Source organism: Bos grunniens, chromosome 22 (assembly GCF_055505025.1).
Source record: "Bos grunniens cultivar Pamir isolate PY7600 chromosome 22, Bosgru_T2T1.0, whole genome shotgun sequence".
In the NCBI taxonomy this organism is placed as follows: domain Eukaryota; kingdom Metazoa; phylum Chordata; class Mammalia; order Artiodactyla; family Bovidae; genus Bos; species Bos grunniens.
The window spans coordinates 34,468,421-34,492,237 of record NC_141186.1 but is presented as its reverse complement, the minus strand read 5'-3'; the positions used below and the strand labels follow the sequence as shown (position 1 = coordinate 34,492,237).

The window sequence follows — 23,817 nt, the reverse complement described above, 5'->3', positions numbered from 1 at the left end:
GGACAAAGAGAGATGAAGAGTCAAACAGAGAGAATGAGGGGGAAAGAAGTGAGGTTGCCAAGTTTCTTCCACAGCAGCCCTACCCTGACCCTGCCAGCATCTCCCTTTTAGCACCCTGGTCGATTTCTCCTTGGCTGGCAGGGCTAGGGACAGGCCAGGGAGAAACAAAGCCAGGGCAGGCCCTGCAGCCCAAGGCTTGGAGAGGAATTACAAATCACTTCCTCATTCTGGTTCTGAGAGCAGCTTGAAGGGGAAGTGGGGATGCAAAGAAGATGGTGAGAAAGAACAGCCATCTCTGAAAGGAGGTCACAGGAAATGCTGAGGGGAACGGAGGGAGCCTTTAACAAATGCTTGCTAGTCTGCAGATTCTTTTTGCTAATGACATCATATGAGTATTTCAGCTTAGTTTCTTCTTGATTCACCAAGTGGCTGACACCTACTCCACATTCCCTTCCCGTCCTTATTTCTAAATAGAAACCATCATGGCTGCTAAACTGTGACATGGAATCAAGAGTTCCAAACAGACTGTTTATGCCTATGCACATAATTACATTACAAAGAAAACTGATCTCTTTCCCACATTTAAATTGTGCTGCTGGCATTTTCTAATATTTATTAAAGGCTGGGTTTCTTTTTAATGAGGCTGCAGGACAATACTTTAAATAACCACCTGTACAGATACTGATCAACTCATGCTGGTTGAAGTTCAGGCACTTCTTAATATCTCCCTGTTGAAAGCCACTCAGCTAAATGGTTACCTACCACTGCAGGCTTTAAAAATAGCAATAGAGAGTCACAGGGGACTGAGTTTAAAATGAGATCTTGTTCTATTGGTAGAGATTATTATAAAAAGAACAGTAATTATTAAAATTAAAAAAAAAATTCCCATCTTTTCCACATGATTTACCACTTACTTCCTGCCACTGGGTGGAGTGAGAGAGCTGTATACAGAGATGCAAAGTTAATTTATCAAAATTTGTTCCTTGTTTTCACTACATGGGAGAGACGATAACAGTAATGGACTCTAATTACAGGGCTTTGTTCAAAAGGTGCAGCCCCTCCCCACCACTTAGGCCAGCTTTTTATCACAGGGCTGTGAAGAAAACTTCTCTTTAGTTTTAAAAGTATTATTTTAATAGGAATTCAGCTTTTTCTTAAAAAAAAAAGTTATTACAATTAATACAAGTTATTTTTAATACAATAGTTAGCACTTAGCATATATTAGGTATAATAAATGTTCGTTGGACACATCAGTAGAGGGGTTCATAAGTATCCTATTAGTTGAATCATCACAGCAACCCTAAAGTTGACATTGCTATTCCCCACTCTACAAACAAGGCAACTGAGGCACTGGGGCTTAGGAACTTGCCCAACTTCCCTCAGCAAATCCCAGGCTAGAACCTAGGTTTGTCTGACTATAAAACCACACGACAACCTCGCAGTCTTGGCCTTTTAGTGCTAGAACGAATCTCAGGGCTCCTTTAGGATCAGTCTCTTGTTCTCTCTAGAGGAAACTGAGGTCCAGAGATGTGAGATAATGTACCCAAACAACCAGCAAACCATGACAGGTCTGGTTCTCAGGCTGGTGCAATGGCCTGGGGGACAAACTCAGGCTGCTCCCTCTTTTTGTACCACCTGTGAGCTGAGAATAATTTTTACATTTTTTAATCAGTTGGGAAAAAATCAGAATATTTTGTGATACATGAAAATTACATGAAATTCAAATTTCAGTGCCCATAAATAAAGTTTCAGTGGAACACGGCCAAAGTGATTCATTTACAGATCGTCGATGGCTGCTTTTGTGCTCCAGTGGCAGAGCTGAGGACTTGTGACAGAAACAGCATGGCTCATAAATCCTAAAATACTTCGACCCCTGCTTTGAGTAATTGAGTCTTTTTTTCGTTTTCCCCAGGATATGAGAGGTCAGTGGAAACAAACCAAATTCTATAAAGCAAAAGCTTCCTCCTCAAATGTTCACTGTCCCTGTGCCCTTGATCCTCCTTCATTATTCTTCCGAGTGACAATCAGATAGAGGAGGTCCATTTTCTTGGTGACACGTAAATTTAGAAAGCTTATCACATCTCTTGTGTCTTGTGATTGTATTGTTGGAAATGGAATAATTCATTGAGGATCAGAAGCAAAGTTCCTGCTGCATCCGTGGCCCCTCATTCATCTAAGATGATGGGCATCTTACAGCTAGCACCTTGCAGGAGTCCATCCATATGGAATCACTAGAGTTGTACATAAAACCTCAGATAAAAATGAGAGCTGACAATCACTGAGACAGGGATCATTCTAGGTTATTTTAGAATTCATCTATTCCTTAGAATATCCCTGTGAGGCTGATATATTTTTATTCCCATTTCACAGATGAGGAAGCTGAGATTTAAACTTTGTTTTGGTACTGACTAGCTGAGCAGCCTGGGAAAGTCACTGTAGCTGGATGAGTATCTTACTGAATACTGTGTATCCCTCATGTTTTATAAAAATTGAAGATGACATAAGATAGCCTGTGGGGCTGTATCATACATACCTACTGGCTTCAATGATTTCTTCTCACTTGGTAAGGAAAAAAACAAATGCCCAGGCTGTGGGCATGAGTAGAATTCCTATGATGAAAGCCGGAGGTGGCAGGAAGCTGACTGCCAGATTCTTTATGTTTCCTTGAATGGTGTGTATGTGTTTATGATCACACAAGCAGGTTTAGGATCAGATCTAACATAATGGTTGAGGGCTTGTGACAGATGCCTATGTTCTTGCTCTCAACTGTATGAACTCTCAGACAAGTAACACAGATATTAATGTAAACCAAAGGCTCAGGAGCCTTAATGTTAAACTAGAATGGGAGGAGCCCTCTGGCAAGCAGGATACATTACAGTCTGCACCTGCTCAGGTAAGAATGTTCTAACCAAGAAGGAATGTTCCTTCACCCGAACATCTACCTGCATGTGGACTTCCCTTTCATGCCTTCCTTCAGTACACCTCATGGCTTTCAATCCCTGTATTGACATATTCTAACTTACAGTGATCGCAGGGGTTTTCACAGGTAATTATGGTGGTGTGAGACTTCTGTCTGATATGCTATCTTTGGGACCCCACTGCTGCCTAAGAAGTGACGTGACATGACTGCATCACTGCACATACTCTGAATGTACCTGGGAGAAATCTCTGAGTAGACATCACTGTTAATGTCTTCCTGAAAAGAGGTTAGATTTGGAGAGCTTAATATTGCCTGTCAAATGCTTTGTTGGATCTCAATGAAATCTTCCAAAGCTGAGGATAGAAAGAGATTTAGACATAGGTACCATAGGGAGTTTCCAGAGTTCTAGGTCTTGATGCTAGTCTCATCTCTACATCAAGCAACAAACTATGTCCCACCGTTTGCTTCTGCAAAATAAGATTTACTGTGGCATAACCATGCCCATTCTTTTCTGTATTGTCTGTGCTGCTTCAGCACCATGATGGCACAGCTGAGTCATTGTGACTCAGCTGTATGAACTCAGCTGTATGAATACATGGCTCACAAAGCCTAAAAAAAAATTCTGTTGTTTATAGAAAAAGTCTGCAGATCTTGTGCTACACAATCCAAATTTTTGGCCCTGTACCAGTCTCCTTTGGTGCTTCTCCAGCTTTAAGCTGCCGCTTCCTACTTCTGGTGCACAGGTTGTGATATTTCTAGGGATGAAGATCCCACCTATGATCTCTTTGAATCGACAATGGTCAGTACTTGGCTCAAGTGCCCTTACTCTCCTTACCCACATCAATAATGATCACAGAACTCTTTCTTGCTGACCGGGGCTACAGCCTTGGAATCTTCCTTGGCACAGCACTCCTGGCAGCTACTGCCAATAAATATATAGAAGGTGGCATGACATGAAAGCTATTTGTCATTCCTGTTCTAAAACATTCCATGAGAAAGTTAGTCTCTTGGCTTGGGCAGCTCTGCCTCTGGACATCCTCAAGGTGGTGCACTCTGGGACAGGCTTATAAACAGAGCATGCCTGTCACCTGTAAAACAGCACAGACTGAATCTGCTGTCTTTTCCCTCATAGCTATGCATTTTCTCTCTCTCCCTCTATGATGGCTGATAGAATACGACTTTCAAATGTTACATAAGGAACTGACTGGTCACAGAGAAAATACTCAGGGAGCAGATGATGGTACTGTGAGGTCATAAGTAGGACTCAGGATATGATAGTCCCCATTGCTCCTTATTAAAGTGCCCCATCCCCAGCTTCTGCTCAGGAAATCAACTTGTTTTTGAAGAGACGTCCACTGCCTAGACTGGGGTGGGCACTTGACCAAAAGGCAGTCCACTCCTAACGCAGACTAATGACCTGTGATGTACCTGACAGGGCATTTTCCTTCCACGCAGGGGGCAGTCATTGGCATAATATGCCCCATCTCTTCTCTGACTGACTCCACAGTGGCAGTGGAGGGCTGTATCTGGACAAATGTATGAAAGGAGAAAGCTGGCATGGATGCCCCAGCCCCATCCTCTGGCCTTCCTTCTGCCCTGATGCTCACAGTCAGCCCAGGTCAACCTCTGCCCCCCAGCATTCTGCCCTGGGGTAGGGGAGGGAGGCCCACCCAAGTCCAGCGGTACCCATGACTGGCTGTGGACAGCTGCCTAATTTGGGGGTTAGGCAGACTAATAGCTCACTTTTAGTATACAATAAGTTACCTACTTCCACTTCTCTATCAGGAATGAAGGTGATATTTTTCCTTTGTCCTTTTTCTTATTTCTCACAGTATCAGAACAGGGAAAAATCTGTTTGGTCCCCTCAAGATCCCAATAACATGGTCTGGCTGGATGGGCTATGGACAACAGGAGGAATGGTTATCATGGAAGCTTAAAAGATGGACAGTCTGTGGGATCTGGACTTCTAGAGAGCTGAGGAACCTGGCTGGCCCTAGTGAGAGGCTGAGGGGGTAGAGGCACCAAGAAAGAAAAAGAGGGAGTGAGAAGGTCAGAGTAGGGGGGTTTCCAAGTACATTGCCATTAAAACCTTACGCTAAACATCTGATTTACTGAGGTGGTCAGAGAATTTAAAGTTGTCACATCCATAAAATTGAAAAAAAAAAATGTTGCATAAAACAGAGGCCATCTTCCTTAAAGGAGCCCTAGTCCTGTAATTACACTGACTGCTTCCTTGAAGTGCAGGAGGCTTTCACTTGTGCAAGGCAGCAGGTGTCCAGCATGATCTAAAGTTCAGTTAGTTACACAAACTACCAAGGGGTAAAATGAGAGTTCAAATTGCCAAATACAGTAGACTCTTTGTCTGGAAACTTAAATATTAGATCACAAAAAGCTTTAACTAGCCTAATACTTTAGGTAGGTCCTGTGAGACTTGGTCTAAGGTTTGATAGTGGCAAAGTTTAAGCATTTAGAAGTGTTTATCGATTGAGACAATGAGAGGATTTAAGCCTTGTTGACAGAACAGGATTGTCTCCAATGGCTCGTTTTGTTTAACCTGGTGATGATGAATTAAACATGATGGAAGAGACACAGGGAGAAGATGCTAGCGATAAAAAGGAGGAGAGGAGACGGATGTCAACGTGAAGTGAAAATGGTCCCAGTGAAGAAGCACCCACAGGCGACACTGAAGGAGGGAGGAGACGAAGAGAGTGAGGCAGAAAGTCAGGTGAGGAATGGGGCGTGCAGAAAATGGAAATTGGAAGAGTAGGGACAGAAGAAAAATGAGAATCAAACAAGAGAGGAAGAGAGACATGCCCTGACAGAAAACATCAGAACCCTCATCCAGGAGCCGTGCTCCCAATGACAGCCACATGAGAACTGAAACGCGGCAAGAAGGGAAGATGTACTCGGGGAGGCTGGGGTGCAGGTGAGGACCAGACCCATCTCATCTTGCAGGGAGCAGGACTGAGAAAAGAAGAGAAGAAAACTTAGTAGAGAGCACAGTAGGAAAATGCAAGAAGGCAGAGGCCAGCAGTGCTATCAAACACAGAGCCAGACGCCAGTCCTGCTGGGCATCTGCACTTACTCTGCCCAGGATGGTGCCGCCACTCAGCTGGGCATCCCTTAGTCTCTGCAGTCTCAGAGTATAAGCAGCAAGCCTAGAGCACAAACCTTCGGAATGAAAACTTTTCCAAGCTAGTTGCTCATAGTCAATCTGCCATAGCTGACTTTCTGATGGGAGCCACAAAGACAATCACACTCTCTTCTCCAGGTCTCATATCCTAGCATAACTGAAGCCTTGATGAGTGGACGACTGCCAAGTAGATGGACACAGCTGAAGGCTCGGTGGCTGTCTCTTAATGCTTCAGTGCTCAGGGTTTCTTTTCCCCTTAAGCAGACCAAAGCACTGCACAACAATTTCCCTGTGTCCATGCTAAGAAGGACATTTGATGTGCATACCTCTGGCTGTGGGTCCAATCTGTCAGTATTTCAGGAAGGCTTATCAAGAAAGTGTTAATAAGAGAAACAGAAGACAAAGTTTCTGACTCAGGGATGTTTACATTCTCAATAACTTTAGAAAGTTTACGGAACATTAGTGAGATTGGAAGGATAAGAAGGGACATCACAAGGGATTCCTGTTTCTAAAGACATTTGGCAAAAGAAAAGTTAAGATGTTTATGTTGCTTAAACAAAATTTTGGTACTGAGTGGAAAAACTAAATTGAGATTTGGCTATGAGAAGCAGAATCCAATCTATAGATTGTCTAGACTCATTATTACTTCCTTATGAACTTAACTTTGAATTATAATGAACACCTGTGAGAAAAGTAAATTCTACTTCAGGCATATCTGAGACACAGAAGTTAGCTGCAGATTGAAGTGGGATAGTAAGAAAGAAAACTGAATTCTGAAAAAAAAAAAAAACTCCTCTGAAGGTTTTAGCAGATTCTGATCCAGCACCATAAAACTTCCCATGTGAAATACAGAGCCTTGGCTAAAACACATCTGCATGCTGAACACACCAAGTTGTCAATAAATGTCTGTACATTTCTCGGTAGGATCACAGGTTGGGCTAAACTAACCACCTAGGTAATTTCTGTGCCAAGTCTGTATACATTTCGAAAACGAAGGAAAAAATAAAACTCATTTCATTTGTTCTTTATTCATGTCAGGAACAGTGTCTATAAAAGCTAAACTCCCTGCAAAAGTGTGCTTGTTCAATTTACCCAAGAGTCTTTTAAATAAAAATAATCTTATATCTCAGTTGATAAAGTCTATTCTGATAAGGCAGGTAAATACATGCAATTATAAAGTCACCAAATTTTCAGAGAGTAATTCTTTCCTTATCCACTGGTAAAATAGCCTGTAATTATTATACAGCTGAGAACAAAGATTTGTCCACAAAATCCCACTAAATAAAGCCTGATTTGATTGAATAAAACTTTTCACATCTGGACATTTCTAATACACCATGTGTGGCAGCATCTTTAAAATGTGGACCCACAAACTGGTGAGACTTATGGCAAGGAACTCAGCTCTTCTGAATAGTCATGTAACAGCCAAGAGAGGCCACCTTCTTTGTTTATAGGAAATAGATACTGAGCTAGTAATGAATCACATCAGGCTTTCAAATTACCTCTTATGTGGATCATTAAAAACCTCACATTTGTTCAGACTCTACAGCTATGTGTCAAAGTATCTTCAGTTCAGTCAGTTGCTCAGTTGTGTCTGACCCTTTGAGAACCCATGAATCGTAGCACACAAGGCCTCCCTGTCCATCACCAACTCCCGGAGTTCACTCAGACTCACGTCCATCGAGTCAGTGATGCCATCCAGCCATCTCATCCTCTGTTGTCCCCTTCTCTTCCTGCCCCCAATCCCTCCCAGCATCAGAGTCTTTTCCAATGAGTCAACTCTTCACATGAGGTGGCCAAAGTACTAGAGTTTCAGCTTCAGCATCATTCCCTCCAAAGAAATCCCAGGGCTGATCTCCTTCACAATGGACTGGTTGGATCTCCTTGCAGTCCAAGGGACTCTCAAGAGTCTTCTCCAACACCACAGTTCAAAAGCATCAATTCTTTGGCGCTCAGCTTTCTTCACAGTCCATACATGACCACAGGAAAAACCATAGCCTTGACTAGACGGACCTTTGTTGGCAAAGTAATGTCTCTGCTTTTCAATATGCTATCTAGGTTGGTCATAACTTTCCTCCAAGGAGTAAGCGTCTTTTAATTTCATGGCTGCAGTCACCATCTGCAGTGATTTTGGAGCCCCCAAAAATAAAGTCTGACACTGTTTCCACTGTTTCCCCATCTATTTCCCATGAAGTGGTGGGACCGGATGCCATGATCTTCGTTTTCTGAATGTTGAGCTTTAAGCCAACTTTTTCACTCTCCTCTTTCACCTTCATCAAGAGGCTTTTGAGTTCCTCTTCACTTTCTGCCATAAGGGTGGTGTCATCTGCATATCTGAGGTTACTGATATTTCTCCCGGCAATCTTGATTCCAGCTTGTGCTTCTTCCAGCCCAGCATTTCTCACAACGTACTCTGCATAGAAGTTAAATAAGGAGGGTGACAATATACAGCCTTGACATACTCCTTTTCCTATTTGGAACCAGTCTGTTGTTCCATGTCCAGTTCTACCTGTTGCTTCCTGACCTGCATACAGGCTTCTCAAGAGGCAGGTCAGGTGGTCTGGTATTCCCATCTCCTGAAGAATTTTCCACAGTTTATTGTGGTCCACACAGTCAAAGGCTTTGGCATAGTCAGTAAAGCAGAAATAGATGTTTTTCTGGAACTTTCTTCCTTTTTCCATGATCCAGTGGATGTTGGCAATTTGATCCCTGGTTCCTCTGCCTTTTCTAAAACCAGCTTGAACATCTGGAAGTTCACAGTTCATGTTTTGCTGAAGCCTGGCTTGGAGAATTTTGAGCATTACTTTACTAGCGTGTGAGATGAGTGCAATTGTGCGGTAGTTTGAGCATTCTTTGGCATTGCCTTTCTTTGGGATTAGAATGAAAATGACCTTTTCCAGTCCTGTGGCCACTGCTGAGTTTTCCAAATTTGCTGGCATATTGAGTGCAGCACTTTCACAGCATCATCTTTCAGGATTTGAAATAGCTCAACTGAAATTCCATCACCTCCAATAGCTTTGTTCATGGAGATTTCAAAGTATCTTAGAAAGAAGCTAATAAGGATTAGCAATATTTTTTTTATTATTGTAATTCAGACTCTGGTAAGGTTTTTCTATCACACTTCACTTTCATGTGTCATCGCTTGGTTTTTCATAATATGCTGGGATGGTGGACACCCATTTCTCATTTCACTTTTACTAACTAGGCAGACAATGGTGGGTGTTCTGAGAATGTGAACCAATTTTAGGACTAATACAAAAAACGTTATTTTTGAAGTTTATCTCAGCTAAAACAAAGTATGGTGTCAAGTTAAACAAAAACTATCAGTAGACTTGTTCAAAATGTTTCTGCTTCTTTGTACCACTTTGCCTTTCTCTGTCACCAGAGACAAAGAAAAGTTTGCTATGTTTAAAAAAACAGAAGGATCCAAATGATACTCTAAGGTTAGATAATACATAACTGAATACAGAGAGATTTGTGAGAGGTGCAGAATTTGTTTTAACCAACAGGAAAGCAAATGAAAACATTTATATTGAGTCTAAGAGAAATTCCTGAGAGGGCTCTGTCGTTAGCAACTTCTTCCCCACTAAAAGTACTGAGAACAAGACTTTTTTCGACCAAAGATTTGGGATTTTGATTGGTTTATCATTTTAACTGAGCTGTGCTATTGGGGAATAATTCCCAATGCCCTGAGTCCTGAGTATGGTTTACAGGGCCCTTCAAAATGGAGGTGACTTGTTCACTTGTCCGTCATACTTCTCTTTGGATCTTCCCCTGTACTACCACATCTCTGTCACCACACAGATTCCATCTGATATTACAGCTTCATCTCAAATAAAGGATGTTCAGTTCAGTTCAGTTCAGTTGCTCAGTCATGTCCAACTCTTTGTGACCCCATGGACTGCAGCATGCCAGGCCTCCCTGTCCATCACCAACTCCCAGAGTTTACTCAAACTCATGTCCATTGAGTCAGTGATGCCATTCAACCATCTCATCCTCTGTCATCCCTTTCTCCTCCCACCTTCAATCATTCCCAGCATCAGGGTCTTTTCAAATGAGTCAGTTCTTCACATCAGGTGGCCAAAGTATTGGAGTTTCAGCTTCAGCATCAGTCCCTCCAATGATATTCAGGACTGATTTCCTTTAGAATGGACTGGTTGGATCTCCTTGCTGTCTAATGGACTCTCAAGATTCTTCTCCAAGCACCAATTCTTTGACGTTCAGCTTTCTTTATAGTCCAACTCTCACATCCGAACATGACTACTAGAAAACCATAGCTTTTAGTAGACGGACCTTTGTTGGCAAAGTAATGTCTCTGCTTTTTAATATGCTGTCTAGGTTGGTCATAACTTTTCGTCCAAGGAGCAAGCATCTTTTAATTTCTTGGCTCTAATCACCACGTGCAGTAATTCTGGAGCCCCCCAAAATAAAGTCTCTGTTTCCACTGTTTCCCTATCTATTTGCCATGAAGTGATGGGACCGGATGCCATGATCTTAGTTTTCTGAATGTTGAGTTTTAAGCCAGCTTTTTCACTCTCCTCTTTCAATTTCATTAAGAGGCTCTTTAGTTCCTCTTCACTTTCTGCCATAAGGGTAGTGTCATCTGCATATCTGAGGTTATTGATATTTCTCCTGGCAATCCTGATTCCAGCTTGTGCTTTATCCAGTCCAGCATTTCTCATGATGTACTCTGCACAGAAGTTAAATAAGCAGGGTGACAATATACAGCCTTGACCTACTCTTTTTCCTATTTGGAACCAGTCTGTTGTTCTATGTCCAGTTCTAACTGTTGTTTCTTTTCCTGCATACAGATTTCTCAGGAGGCAGGTCAGGTGGTCTGGTATTCCCATCTCTTTAGGAATTTTCCAGTTTGTTGTGATCCACACAAAGACTTTCGCATAGTCAATGAAATAGATTTTTTTTTTTTTTTTAATTCTCTTGCCTTTTCTACGATCCAACAGATGTTGGCAATTTGATCTCTGGTTCCTCTGCCTTTTCTAAATCCAGGTTGAACATGGAAGTTCATGGTTCACACACTGTTAAAGCCTGGCTTGGAGAATTTTGAGTTACTTTGCTGGCATGTGAGATGAGTGCAACTGTCCTGTAGTTTGAGCAAATAAAGGATGACTACACCCTAATGTCATCCTCTCCCAGTCTTTCTATCTAGTTTCCACTTCTGACTTTCCTAAGTCCATTAACTGTGCCATTTCTGGTCACAGATTTAAACCTTAGGGCCCCACTTTCTCTCATCTCTTTTTCTAGTTCTGTTCTTGTTCCTATTCAATTTTACCTCTATCTGGCAAATTTGCTTGGGTTTTAGATTCTACCTAACACTGTAAATTCTGGCTACTAACTTAATTGTCCCACTCAGTTCTTTTCATTCATAACATGCTGCTACAAAGACACTGCTTTCTCCAGGAGAGCCTACCGATCTACTTTGGTTCTGGCTTTCAGTTTCTGCCACTGTTATGATCCCAGTACCAACTCCCAAATATGTAATAGATCTAACAACTTGCTTCTGGTCCTTAACAAATTTCCTCCTCCTTCCTTCTTTTCAAAGATTCAAAGCTTAGTTACTTCCACGTTCAGCTTGAAAATCCTCCTTTTATAACATGTCACTGCTAATTTATATCTGTAAATGTACCATAATTACAGTAGTCAATATTAAGTTTTTTTAAAAAAAGGATATGTCATATTCAATATTCTTTGATAAACCATAATGGAAAAGAATATGAAAAAGTACATATATATGGTAAAAATTAACACAACATTCTAAATCAACTATATTTCAAAAAACAAAATACAAGGTATGATAATGAATGTGGGCTAAGCTAAAACAGGCTCAACTTAAAGCACACACACTTTAGTCCCTTAGCATAAACAGCACAGAGCTTGGTTTGTATCTGGCTGTCTTTATGGATAATACGATCACCAATTTCTGTATTTTGTTATCTATGATCAGAGCCAAGACAGCAAACTATGACGATGAAATGAGGGGACTGGCAGAAAATGTCACCCTCCACATTTGTAGGCTACCTGTATTTGGGGCCCAGTACCCTCTTCAAGCTCATCTTCAGTTCCCCATGATATGGTGGACATTCTTAAGTGTTAGTCAGTCAGTCGTGTCCAGCTCTTTGTGACCCCATGTACTTGTACCCCACCCTCCAGGATCCTCTGTCCACGGGATTTTCCAGGCAAGAATACTGGAGTGGGCTGCCATTGCTGCTGCTGCTAAGTCACTTCAGTCAGCAGCCCACCAGGCTCCCCCGTCCCTGGGATTCTCCAGGCAAGAACACTGGAGTGGGTTGCCATTTCCTTCTCCAGTGCATGAAAGTGAAAAGTGAAAGTGAAGTCGCTCAGTCGTGTCCGACCCTCAGCGACCCCATGGACTGCAACTACCAGGCTCCTCCGTCCATGGGACTCTCCAGGCAGGAGTACTGGAGTGGGGGCCATTGCCTTCTGCGGGGTTGCCATTAGGTATGAACATTTCCAAAAGCCAGGCTGGTGATTTTGTGAGATGCCTCAAAAGCTACTGCTATTAATATAGAAGCAGATTTTCTTAGGGCAAACAATGGTTTATGTTTTATATATATATTAGCTTGCACTGTTAATTTTACTTTTTGTTTTATTTCCCCGGTTATCTAGTAACCGACATCATTTCTTATAGGTCTAAGCACACTCCTTAATGTCTAAAGCTCAATGGCTTATACACAGTACTTATAATATTACTTAATTAATTTAAAAACCACAAGCATATACCTTGGTAATGTTTTAATTTAAAAGATATAAATCTAAAAAAGAAAAAAATACAAATCTGATGGTCTAACAGACTTAAGACATTTCAAACCCTGAATTGCTCATGGAGACCTGCTCCCCTTTAAGAATACATTAAGAGCTGACTTTTAGAATTTGAGGCTCACTGGCCATTTTGACCCTGAAAATAGTTTGAGATCAACATTTTAATCTGAGTTATAAATACACTGATGAACACACTAATTACCTAATGAATTTTCACTGCAGCCTTGCCAATCATTTCAATCATTATCCTTTCACTGAAATTATTTTTATTGGGATCAATCATGTCACATTTACATTTGTAAGAACTTTTAATTCAATTATATGTTTTAATGTCCATATTAAACTTTTCCAACTGGAGCCCCTGCTATTTTAATTTTTCCTTTGTGATAATTATTTCTGTCAAGTCCATATGGTGTACATCTAAGTTTGTGAGGTAGAGAATCTCAAGGAGGTAGAGGGTAAGAGAAGAAAGAGACACAAAGAAAGAAGCAAGCAGAGAAAAATGGACTGCAGCTGTTCTGGAGGTTAGACTTCAAAAGAAAACAGTGCTACACAGTTAGTGTCAAATTATCCCTGGACTTTATCTTGAGAAGAAGAAAGTCTCTAAGGAATTATAGCACCAGAATGGTGAATGGAAAAATTAAACTGTCCCCAAAATGATACTCCTGAAGTCTGCTTGATCATTGTAATGTGAATTTGTTGACGATGTGGATGGGACTTTTGCATAATTTTCACATCAAACTGTCTGTTTCTGCTTCTCCACTACAGTGCTTCTCAAAGTGTAGTTTACAGAACCCTGGGCGAGGTCCGTGATGTAAGAACTATTTTTAAAGTAGTAATAATATTTCTCTGTTGGCATCTGCCCTGATGAAGCAAAAGTAACTGGTGGATAAAACTGCTGTCATGTTAGTAAGGATCAAGCAGCACTGATGTGTACTAGTATTCATTTTATTTTTCACCACCTCACATTCACAAGGAAAAGTTTGCACTTTCAAGTAAGAACGTCCTTAATGAAAAAAATAGTAATTAAGTTTCAACTCTTGAGTACACATCTTTCTAATATTCTGTGTGATCAAATGGGCAGTATACAAAAAGCACTCAGCTGTACACCGAACTACAATGAAAAGCATGTTATAATTGTTTGAGTAGCAAGCTAAAACCCCACTCTTCCATGGAATACTATTTTTTCTTGGAATAACAAAGAACATACTACACTTGTTCAGTCTTAGATATCTGGTAGACATTGTCCCCAAAATGGGTGAATTAAGACTGTTACTGCAAGGAAAACAGTTTACCATCCTGTGGATACTGAGAAAAATTTGTATTTTCAAATGAAAATTAGAATTCTGGAAAATTTGCACCTACCACCTTGACAACTTCTCAATACTTAGAAGCTTTACTGATAATGGTGTGATAGTAACAGATGTGAATTTTTTGATACTATATGTTGAAATGTGGTAACCTTTGGAAGATCTGAACAATCCAAAATTTTCCAAAAGATCAATAAATCACACATGTGTAAAATCCACTTACTGTCTAAGACAGACCAATGGATTTTAACGTAACAGAGTATAAAAAGTGCATTGAAATAGTGCATAAAACTAACCTTTAATAAAGAAACTATTACTTATAGATTTTAGTGTAGCAACAAGGATTAATGTTCAGAATTATACAAAATGATTATTAAAAAATGCTCAATTTTCCAGATATATGACTCCAGATTTTATTCATATACTTCTACCAAAACAGCATACTGCAAAGGTTCTGATACAGAAGCAATTATTAAGCTAGATATTAAAGGGATTTGTAAAACCATAAAGCGATGCTGCTATTATTAAATTTAAAAGATATAGTTATTCTTCATAACTATATAGTATATATATTTACATATAAAATATATAATATAAAAATTAAATTATTACTTAAAAATAAGTATTTAAAAATTTCTAAGTGGTTATTTTTATTACTAAATTATTAACCAATTAAGTAAATTAATAAATATTAACAGATATAACCCAAAATAAATAAGAGGTCTTTGGGTTTCTCAATTTTAACAAGTAAGGAAGTCCTTAGATGAAAAAGTTTGAGAACCTGTGCTGTCGCATGATGAAAAATTCTTGGAGCAGCATTTCTCAGAGTGTTTTTCCCAGAACACCAACTCACGATATGATTCATAATAAAGGAGTTCCACTCTAGAATATGTTTGGAAAATTTGGAGACTTATAACATATGCTATTCTTGGAGAGTTGCAAACCAGATTAGAAGTTCAGAGAGGTACTGCTGTACTGCATTTGTGTCATCTTATGTAACCCAGTGTTTCCGTATATTGACTCAGGAAGTCTGTGAATGCAGAACATGCTGGTCACCTGATCCTGAAGAAGGATGTACTGGCACTGTGGACATCTGTGGTAACTTACCTTCAAGCCGGACCACCAGTGGCACCTTGAGCTCCAGCTCCCGGCAGGCTTTGGTGATCCCATTGGCAATGATGGCACAGTTGACAATTCCACCAAAAATATTGACTAGGATGGCTTCAACCTGAAATCGAAATAGGAAGGTGCTCATCAAAATGCTGACAGTCAACATTCCCTCAAGTAACTGGCTAAATAACAAAAGTAATTAAATAATGCTCTCTTAAAAAAAAAAAACACACACAATAAAAAGACCAAGATGTTAAGAAAGTTAAAATTTAATACTTAATAAATATCACTAAATAACATTACCATATTAGCCCAAATTATCTTATCAATCACTTCTCTGAATTCAAAATGAATAAGCCACTTATTTCTTATATACTATCTTCTGCTTTGTCATATATTGCTGTCTGGTACTGTTATTTTATAAGTAGGGTCATTTAAAATTTCATGTACTTACATTTTTCCTCGTTATAGTTTATACTTGAATTTTTACCTGTCATGGTACCTTTTAAATATTTCAAAACTAGTGACATTATTTGTTTTATTTTAATAGGTAAAAATTCAAATGTTTTCTATGCCTCCTTAATACTTCTTTGATATGCCAGAAGTATATATTAATACTTAAAATTCATAGGTAGCTTAATAATCTTAGATAATGACCTTTTTAATTAAAAACAGACCCAATAAAGAGATACAAGTTTACATTACAAGTAAGGATATAACAAAAGTCATGCTACTGACTAGAATTTTTCTGAAATGTAAATTTAAACCCATCATGTTAACCTGTTTGTACATGTTCCATATTCAAAGGCACGTGGGCCACCCCCCCAAAAAAAAATTGTACTTGCCTTGACTTGATAAATAGGTTTAAGAAAATCCTGTATAATTAACATGAAGAACAAGATAATGAAGAGAATTCATTGCCTAGATTAATTGATAACACCCACAGATAATGGCTATTCATCAAGCTGGAGGCATCAAAATTCCAACAATGGAGTGACAATTAAATTCCGCCACACTAATTGCAAAGCATATATGTGTGTGCTGCATACCATTTTTAAATTCCATTTATTCCAATATGCTAAATTAACTACACAAAACATATGAGAAAAGAACACCTTACATTTGTTCAGCACTTACCTGCTTTAAAAGTGCCATTACATGAACTCTCATTTTTAATTTTGATACTCGCAGTATGTACAGTAAGTACAGTGAGGATTAACCCTCTATACCAGATAAAGCCATTCAGAAAACCCACACAATGTGTCCCAATGTTACACAGCTAACAAGCAGCAGAGGTGAGGCTCCAAGTCAGCTTCTAGATAGCCTGTGGATACTTCATTCACGCCAGCTCCTAGAGCTAGAATCTTGGGCAAGGGACATACACTATCTAGAATACGGCTTTCTCATCTATGAAATGGGAATAACAGTACCTAGTCCATAAAGTTATTGAAAGGCCTAAATGAGAAAAGACACATGACATGCTTATTACATGCCTGTAAGGTACTTTATGGGACCTCCCGGGTGGCCCAGTGGTTAAAAATCTACCTGTGGTACTAGAAACACAGAAGACACAGGTTCAATTCTTAGGTTGGGAAGATCCCCTGGAGGGCACGGCAACCCACTCCACTATTCTTGCCTGGGGAATCCCATGGACAGAGGAGCCTGGCAGGTTATGGTCTATAGGGTCGCAATGAGTCGGACATGAAGCGACTGGAATGCAAGGTTATTTATGGGTATTTATACATGCATTTACTGACATAAGCAACGGTGAAAGTGGACAGGTTACCCAGACAGCATGTACAAGAAGGAAACCTTTCAGCAGACTACAGCTATGTTGAATTTGAATGTAATAGAAAAATGAACTTATTACAGTTTAGCAAAAAGGTACTGTTTTAAGAATAAAATAAATGAGCAATATTTTTCAAACCAATTAGGAGATTGGGGCTACTCCCAAAAAAGAAATCTCCCATTACTATTCACAGCAGGCTGACTGGTAAGCAGAAGCTTGCCTGCTAATGATGGCTATTAAATGCTGTTAGTATTGAGGCTTGGTATAGCAGTTGTTTCCAAATAGCTGTGGGATGGAGAGAAGTTTGCCAGAACAATGGAAGAAAAATACACTTAAGAGCAATAATGACTCCACAGGGTCCAAGAGAGAAACTCAGGAACAGCTGAGGCTTACTCAGTTTCTGTAGAAGAACTAAGCTTTCTAGTAAAGTACACACTGGCCCATGTACATCTCTGCCATGGTCCAACTTGTACATTTCTTTAAGGATGAGTTCAGATGTCAACAAATTCTCAGTGAAGCTTTTCTCTATCATCAAGTTACGGTGAATTATTGTTCAATCCATCTAAAACCGTATAATCATTCTAGAGAGTAGTCACACCACATACCACGAACACACATAAAGTCATCCGCAGTGGCAGGAGTGGGGGACTAGAGGCAGGAAGATGCCTCTGGCCCTGGGATTCAGTTCTACTCAGTAGATATATACCCTGGAGTCAGTATCAGATATGAGCTGTGACACTGCTATTGCCTCATACAGTATAAGTTCCTTTGAACCTTTCACGTCAGTCTCTCATTGTGTTTAATTAGCATCTGACAAATAAAAACAGATACTCTTCATACAACAAGTTGTACCTAAAAGTGAGTCAACCACTTCCACCAGTATTGAACCCTCAGAAAAGTCCTCTTTTCAAAGGTGGGGAAATAGGTGGCTTTGTTGGGTGTGCTGAAAGAAGAACAGCTGTTCTCAAGTGTAGTATATCCACCCCGCATCTCCATGCCCTAGGCACAACATTCAGGGAAGGCCGCCTCTGTGCTCCTCTACAACAAGAGTTTGTTTTTGTTTGTTTTTTAATAAGGAGCTAATGTAATCCATGAAATAGTGCAATCACCTAATAAATAATAGCTTAAAGACTGGAATAAATTAAATTAATTTCAATAAACACTTAATGGTCATCTCCCTTATATTAGACACAACAGAGTTAAGTCCTTGGGATATGGAGATGAGTAAGGTGTCATCACTGTACTCAAAGAACAAAGACAAGTTTGAGAGTCAGACTAGTAAACTGTCAACTGCAGTCCTGGCTCCATAGTCTCACAGAGCTAAGACCAGGGGACGACCAGTGGTGCAGACTATTGTAGCAAGAGGGGCCTTCTGGAAGACGTGATATTCCAGGTAACAAAGAAAAAGAGAGAGCAGGAACTCAGGTAACAGAGGGCAGCCAGAGCTGTTACACAACTTGGTTCACTCAGGACCTACAGGCTGAATGGGGAAATAACCTGAGAAAATGCAGGTGAGGTAGACTGGAAGGCACCAGAGACCAGGGATAGGAACTTGGTTCTCTTGGCTTATTCCTTTCTTTCCCAGAGCTGGGTGAAGACAAGCCTTGAAAGTCTCCCTTGGGGTAAAAAGGGGAGTGATAGGAAAGAGAGAAGAGTGAGTATGTGAGCAAATGTGAGATGAGAAATATAGAGCAATCATGTGAGAGCATGAGAGACACTAAGAAAGACATCCAGTGAGAGAGAGAGCATGACAGAGTGTCTATGTGAGAGACAGAGAAGGAGAGAAAGAATATGAGTGATACTAACAAAGAAGTTAAGATTTTTACAAGAAGAACAGCAAGACACAGAAGTGAACAGGCCTCTTAGCTCAGGGACACAGGGTTGTTTGGGAAACAAGGTGTACCATGGGCACCACGATGAAATCACCACAAGGGTGATGGAAAGACCCCACACCACCAGAGATGATGTGGTCGTCTCCTCCTACAAACTAATCTTCTGTAGTCAAGCACTTTAATGGAAATCTGATTTAAGCTTTCACTTTGGGCTGATTTCTACCATAATCTGCAATCTCAAACTGAGAATGAAATTAAGACAGTTTGAAAATGAAAGCCTTGTGACATCATCATTATTATTATTTGGCATTTATAAAGCATGTCAAATCTGCAATGTGTGCCTCACGTGTTCATTTATTATAACCTCTAACTGCTGCTCCATGACAATACCAATAGAAACTTTTAATAGTCTTTTTTCCCCTCTGGCAAAGGGAATGTTTTTAAAAGTTGGCACTGGGCCTTTTCATGAATTCCAAACTCTCCCAGAGATTCCTAAGTGCTTTCAGAAGTAGGCTTTTCTAAATTCTCGGGTGAGGATTACAAGGGTTGCTATTTACTGTTTCATGAAAGTAAAGATCATCTAGCGAGGAGGTTATGGTGTCAGATAACCGCACAGGTCCCTGGACCACAGACAGCCACTCCCAATGAGGGGTCTGTAGCAGCTGTTGGCTGCTGTGCAGGTGGCCAGGCAGTGCAAATGCAGGTTTTTCAAATGTTTGTGTGTGTTTGGCTTTGCAAAATACACTCCAGCTGCAGATTTCAATACACAATTAAAGGTAAAGAATGAACTTCAAAAGAAGAAAAGCTACAGCTTTGGCATTTAACAAGTTCTTTTCAAGCTGAAACAAACAAAAATCACAAATAAAACCCTTTTAGGGGGATGTAATCACCTTGAGAATTGAACACTGGGGCTTCCCTGGTGGCTCAGTGGTGAAGAATCCGCCTGCCAACATAGGAGATGCAGGTTCAATCCCTGTGTCAGGAAGATCCCCTGGAGAAGGAAATGGCAACCCAGTGCAGTATTTTTGCCTAGGAAATCTCATAGACAGAGAAGCCTGGTAGTAGCAGCAGCTACTAAGGAGTCACAGTGTCAATGAGGCTCTTTCTCACCATATCACATGCAGAGCTGTCTGAAACACCTGGGTGATCTTAGGGGCACTGCTGACATATACCAGGGGTTAGCACACTTGTTCTCGTAAGAACTAGTATGGTGTGTGCGCTCAGTCATGTCTGACTCTTTGAGACCCCATGGACTACAGCCCACCAGGCTCCTCTGTCCATGGAATTTCCAGGAAAGAATACTGGAGTGGGCTGCCATTTTCTTATCCAGGGGATCTTCCCAAGTCAGAGATCAAACCTGTGTCTCCTGCACTGGCAGGTGGATTCTTTACATACACTATGGACACCTGAGATAAGGGCTGCTGCTGCTGCTAAGTCACTTCAGTCGTGTCAGACTCTGTGCGACCCCATAGATGGCCTCCCATCAGGCTCCCCGGTCCCTGGGATTCTCCAGGCAAGAACACTGGAGTGGGTTGCCATTTCCTTCTCCAATGCATGAAAGTGAAAAGTGAAAGTGAAGTTGCTCAGTCGTGTCTGACTCTTAGCGACCTCATGGACTGCAGCCTACCAGGCTCCTCTGTCCATGGGATTTTCCAGGCAAGAATGCTGGAGTGGGGCGCCATTGCCTTCTCCGGGGATAAGGGCTAGTTAGGCTAGTTAGTAAATATTTTAGGCTTTGCGGGCCAGTTTCTGTTTCAGTTACTCAAGTCTGCTGTTGTAGCATTAAAGCAGTCCTAGAGAATATGTAAATAAATAAGCAGACTATGTTTCCATAAAACTTTAATTCACAAAAAATAAGTGGGAGGCCAGATTTGGCCCATGGGTCATAGTTTGCCATCCCTTGACACAGACACAATTTGATTGATGGTTATTTTCAGATTCACGGCAACCACCTCTCCTTTTCTTTTTTTTAATCATATTGTATTTCTCTCAGAGTGACTTTTCAGAGTTTAAGATCTCTTCCTTTGCTGGACCATTTTCTTGCTCTCATCAACAGCATTAATGCATCTAGGCTGTTCAGTTCAGTTGCTCAGTCGTGTCCGACTCTTTGCAACCCCATGAATTGCAGCACGCCAGGCCTCCCTGTCCATCACCAACTCCCGGAGTTTACCCGAACTCATGTCCATCGAGTTGGTGATGCCATCGAGCCATCTCATCCTCTGTCGTCCTCTTCTCCTCCTGCCCCCAATCCCTCCCAACATCCGGGTCTTTTCCAATGAGTCAACTCTTCACATGAGGTGGCCAAAGTACTGGAGTTTCAGCTTCAGCATCATTCCCTCCAAAGAAATCCCAGGGCTGATCTCCTTCACAATGGACTGGTTGGATCTCCTTGCAGTCCAAGGGACTCGAAAGAGTCTTCTCCAACACCACAGTTCAAAAGCATCAATTCTTTGGCGCTCAGCTTTCTTCACAGTCCAACTCTCACATCCATACATGACCACTGGAAAAACCATAGCCTTGACTAGACGGACCTTTGTTGGCAAAGTAATGTCTCTGCTTTTTAATATGCTATCTAGGCTGTAGCAATGGCTAATTAAATAAATGTATCCACTCCAACATCAATAGCACTCATCTGAAACAAGCTTGTACCTTTAACAAGTTCATAAAATGAACTGAATGCCTTTGTTCTTTTTGTCTTCCTGACATTGGCTAGAAGCAAACAAACAGAAAGACTTCAGCAATAAGCCATTCATTTTGCAATGATTATTGCAGACACTTAAAAACTATACTGCATTTAGAACACACTGTAGTGTATACATTAAGCACAGTAAGCACCACTACTGGGTTCCCTCTGCTTCTTCCAGTTCACACTGCTAATTCAGTCCCAGTGCAGTAGGCACTGCTGATAAAAATCAAGCAAGCGTGTTTACATTAGAGAAGATAAGGACTTTCTTTTAATCACAACTTGTTTTAATTCTGAATGTTGTTGCTCTGGTTTAAGCATCTGTTTTTCTCGAACTGTTTTTCTCTTTTTTTCTTGTTGTTTTTATTTTCCTGCTGAATTCTAATCATGTCTTCTAATCCATTGGCAGCCAAAGAAGGAAAATAAATGATGAAGGAAATTAGATGCAGCTTGGATAATTGATGTTTGTATGCCTGGCTTTAATAAAAACACTCTGCTAAATTAGAGAGGAGTCTAAATGGATTCAGTCAATAGGGAAGTGATTCAGGTGAGGCATGCAATCCTGGGATTTGTTGTAATCTTAGAAATAAGCTAACAGATCAGTTCAGTTGGGACCAGATCTGCCTTTTGCTGAAATCTGAGTGAGCTTCCACAGCTTGCTATTTTACTTTTGATTTGTTCCTGAAGTTTGACATTATTTTGTTTTGTACAAAATCAAGCTCTAGGATCCTTGGGTTAAATAAAGTAAATGATTCCAAACTTATACATGACATGAGAACAACAGTATTTCTTGACAAACGCCCACCCACTCTGCCCTTTTAGTTTCTTCTAAGGAAGAAATACTATTAGTGAGTAAACAATCAGCCTGAAGAGCTCAGAATTTAAAGTAAACATTTCAATCCCAAACAACATTTCAGCATTTTTAAGTGATCAAGATAAATATCTGACCATTCTCGCCCACAATTTTGGAGTATCTATCTGTTATCCCAAAACTGATAGCATGGAAATGACATATGATGGATGAGCAATGCTTGGTTGGAAACGAAGTTTCCCTTAAGCCTGACCTCTAAGATCACCCGGGATGAAAGAAGGAAAATGTGTCTAAATCGCCATACGTGTATCCTGTGAGCTGCTCCTCACTAGGATAAGTAAAATGGTATGGAGGCTTAGCATTTATTGCATATTAATTTTCCTAGGTGCTAAAAAAGATGCACTACAACTCTCCCTGGCATGTAAGTTGAGACTCAAGGAGCTTAAATAAGTTGTCCAAGGGCACATAGCTATTAAGCAGTGGAGTCAGGATTTGGACCAAGTCAGTCTTACTTCAAAGTCCCTGGTGTTTCCACTCCCTTCAACAGTCTTTCTATAACCAGTCACTTTCATGATTAATCAAGAGTCCCAGTTCTATTTTGATCTCATTTCCAAGTTTCAAGGACAGTCTTGAGTTCTAAATTCTGGTGGCCAACTATTCCTTGCTTTCAAATCTCACTGCTCAATTAAAATGGATCAGAGTAAGATATATTTTATAGTTTCACGGACCAGTGGTTTTGGTTCTTCACAACCCAACATGATCCCTGCTTATTGACGAAAGAGTTGTCCGGAGTTTGTGGTTTGCAATCCCTACTTAAGACCGCAAAGGGGTCATGATGTTATTACAGTGAGTTCAAAATCCACAGTCCCTCCTGAATTGGGGTAGATATCCCTACAAGACTCCTTTCTGTAGTCTGGTAAGCCACCCTTTTTCTCTTTCTGATGCACAGAAATTTATCCCTTTGCTAATACTATTATTTCTATTTTTATGACCAAGAATATTCTAATAGAGAATCATGCCATTAGAGACATCACTGTGGACACAGATTTTAAATATCAGACCACAGAATGGCTGGTGGGAGGTATGGTAACTATGTTTGAGTGACTATTCAAAGTGCTGCATTGAGACTAATGATGGAGCCACATCCTGGTTTATAGAGATCTGTGACCTATTCAGAGAGGTTTCTGTTACGGCAGTTGGGGAAAGAGGCACAACAAGTGTGTTAGAGATATGTCTTCCTAACTTTACAGTTAGTTACCTAATGCATATTTTGATATTTTGATAATTAGTACTTAAAGATTTAGTCTGTCAACAATGTTCTCCTTTAATGGCTTTTACTTAATACAAAGAAAATAATCAGACAATCAGAAAACCCAATTCAGATTCAGCATGATCACTCACAATCTCATTAACTGTGCATGTTTACATATA

The 23,817-nt window shown here is 40.4% G+C and overlaps 1 protein-coding gene across 8 annotated transcripts in view; it reads right to left on the bottom strand.

Moving 5' to 3' along the window:
* Positions 1–23,817, bottom strand: part of SUCLG2 (succinate-CoA ligase GDP-forming subunit beta) — a 296,723-nt gene that overhangs the window by 31,203 nt on the left and 241,703 nt on the right. For all 8 annotated transcript variants that reach the window (XM_086366912.1, XM_086366914.1, XM_086366915.1 and 5 more), the window contains one exon: positions 15,269–15,389. In XM_086366912.1, the coding sequence (XP_086223038.1) occupies positions 15,269–15,389 (121 nt within the window). The remainder of the gene's footprint in view (positions 1–15,268; positions 15,390–23,817) is intronic.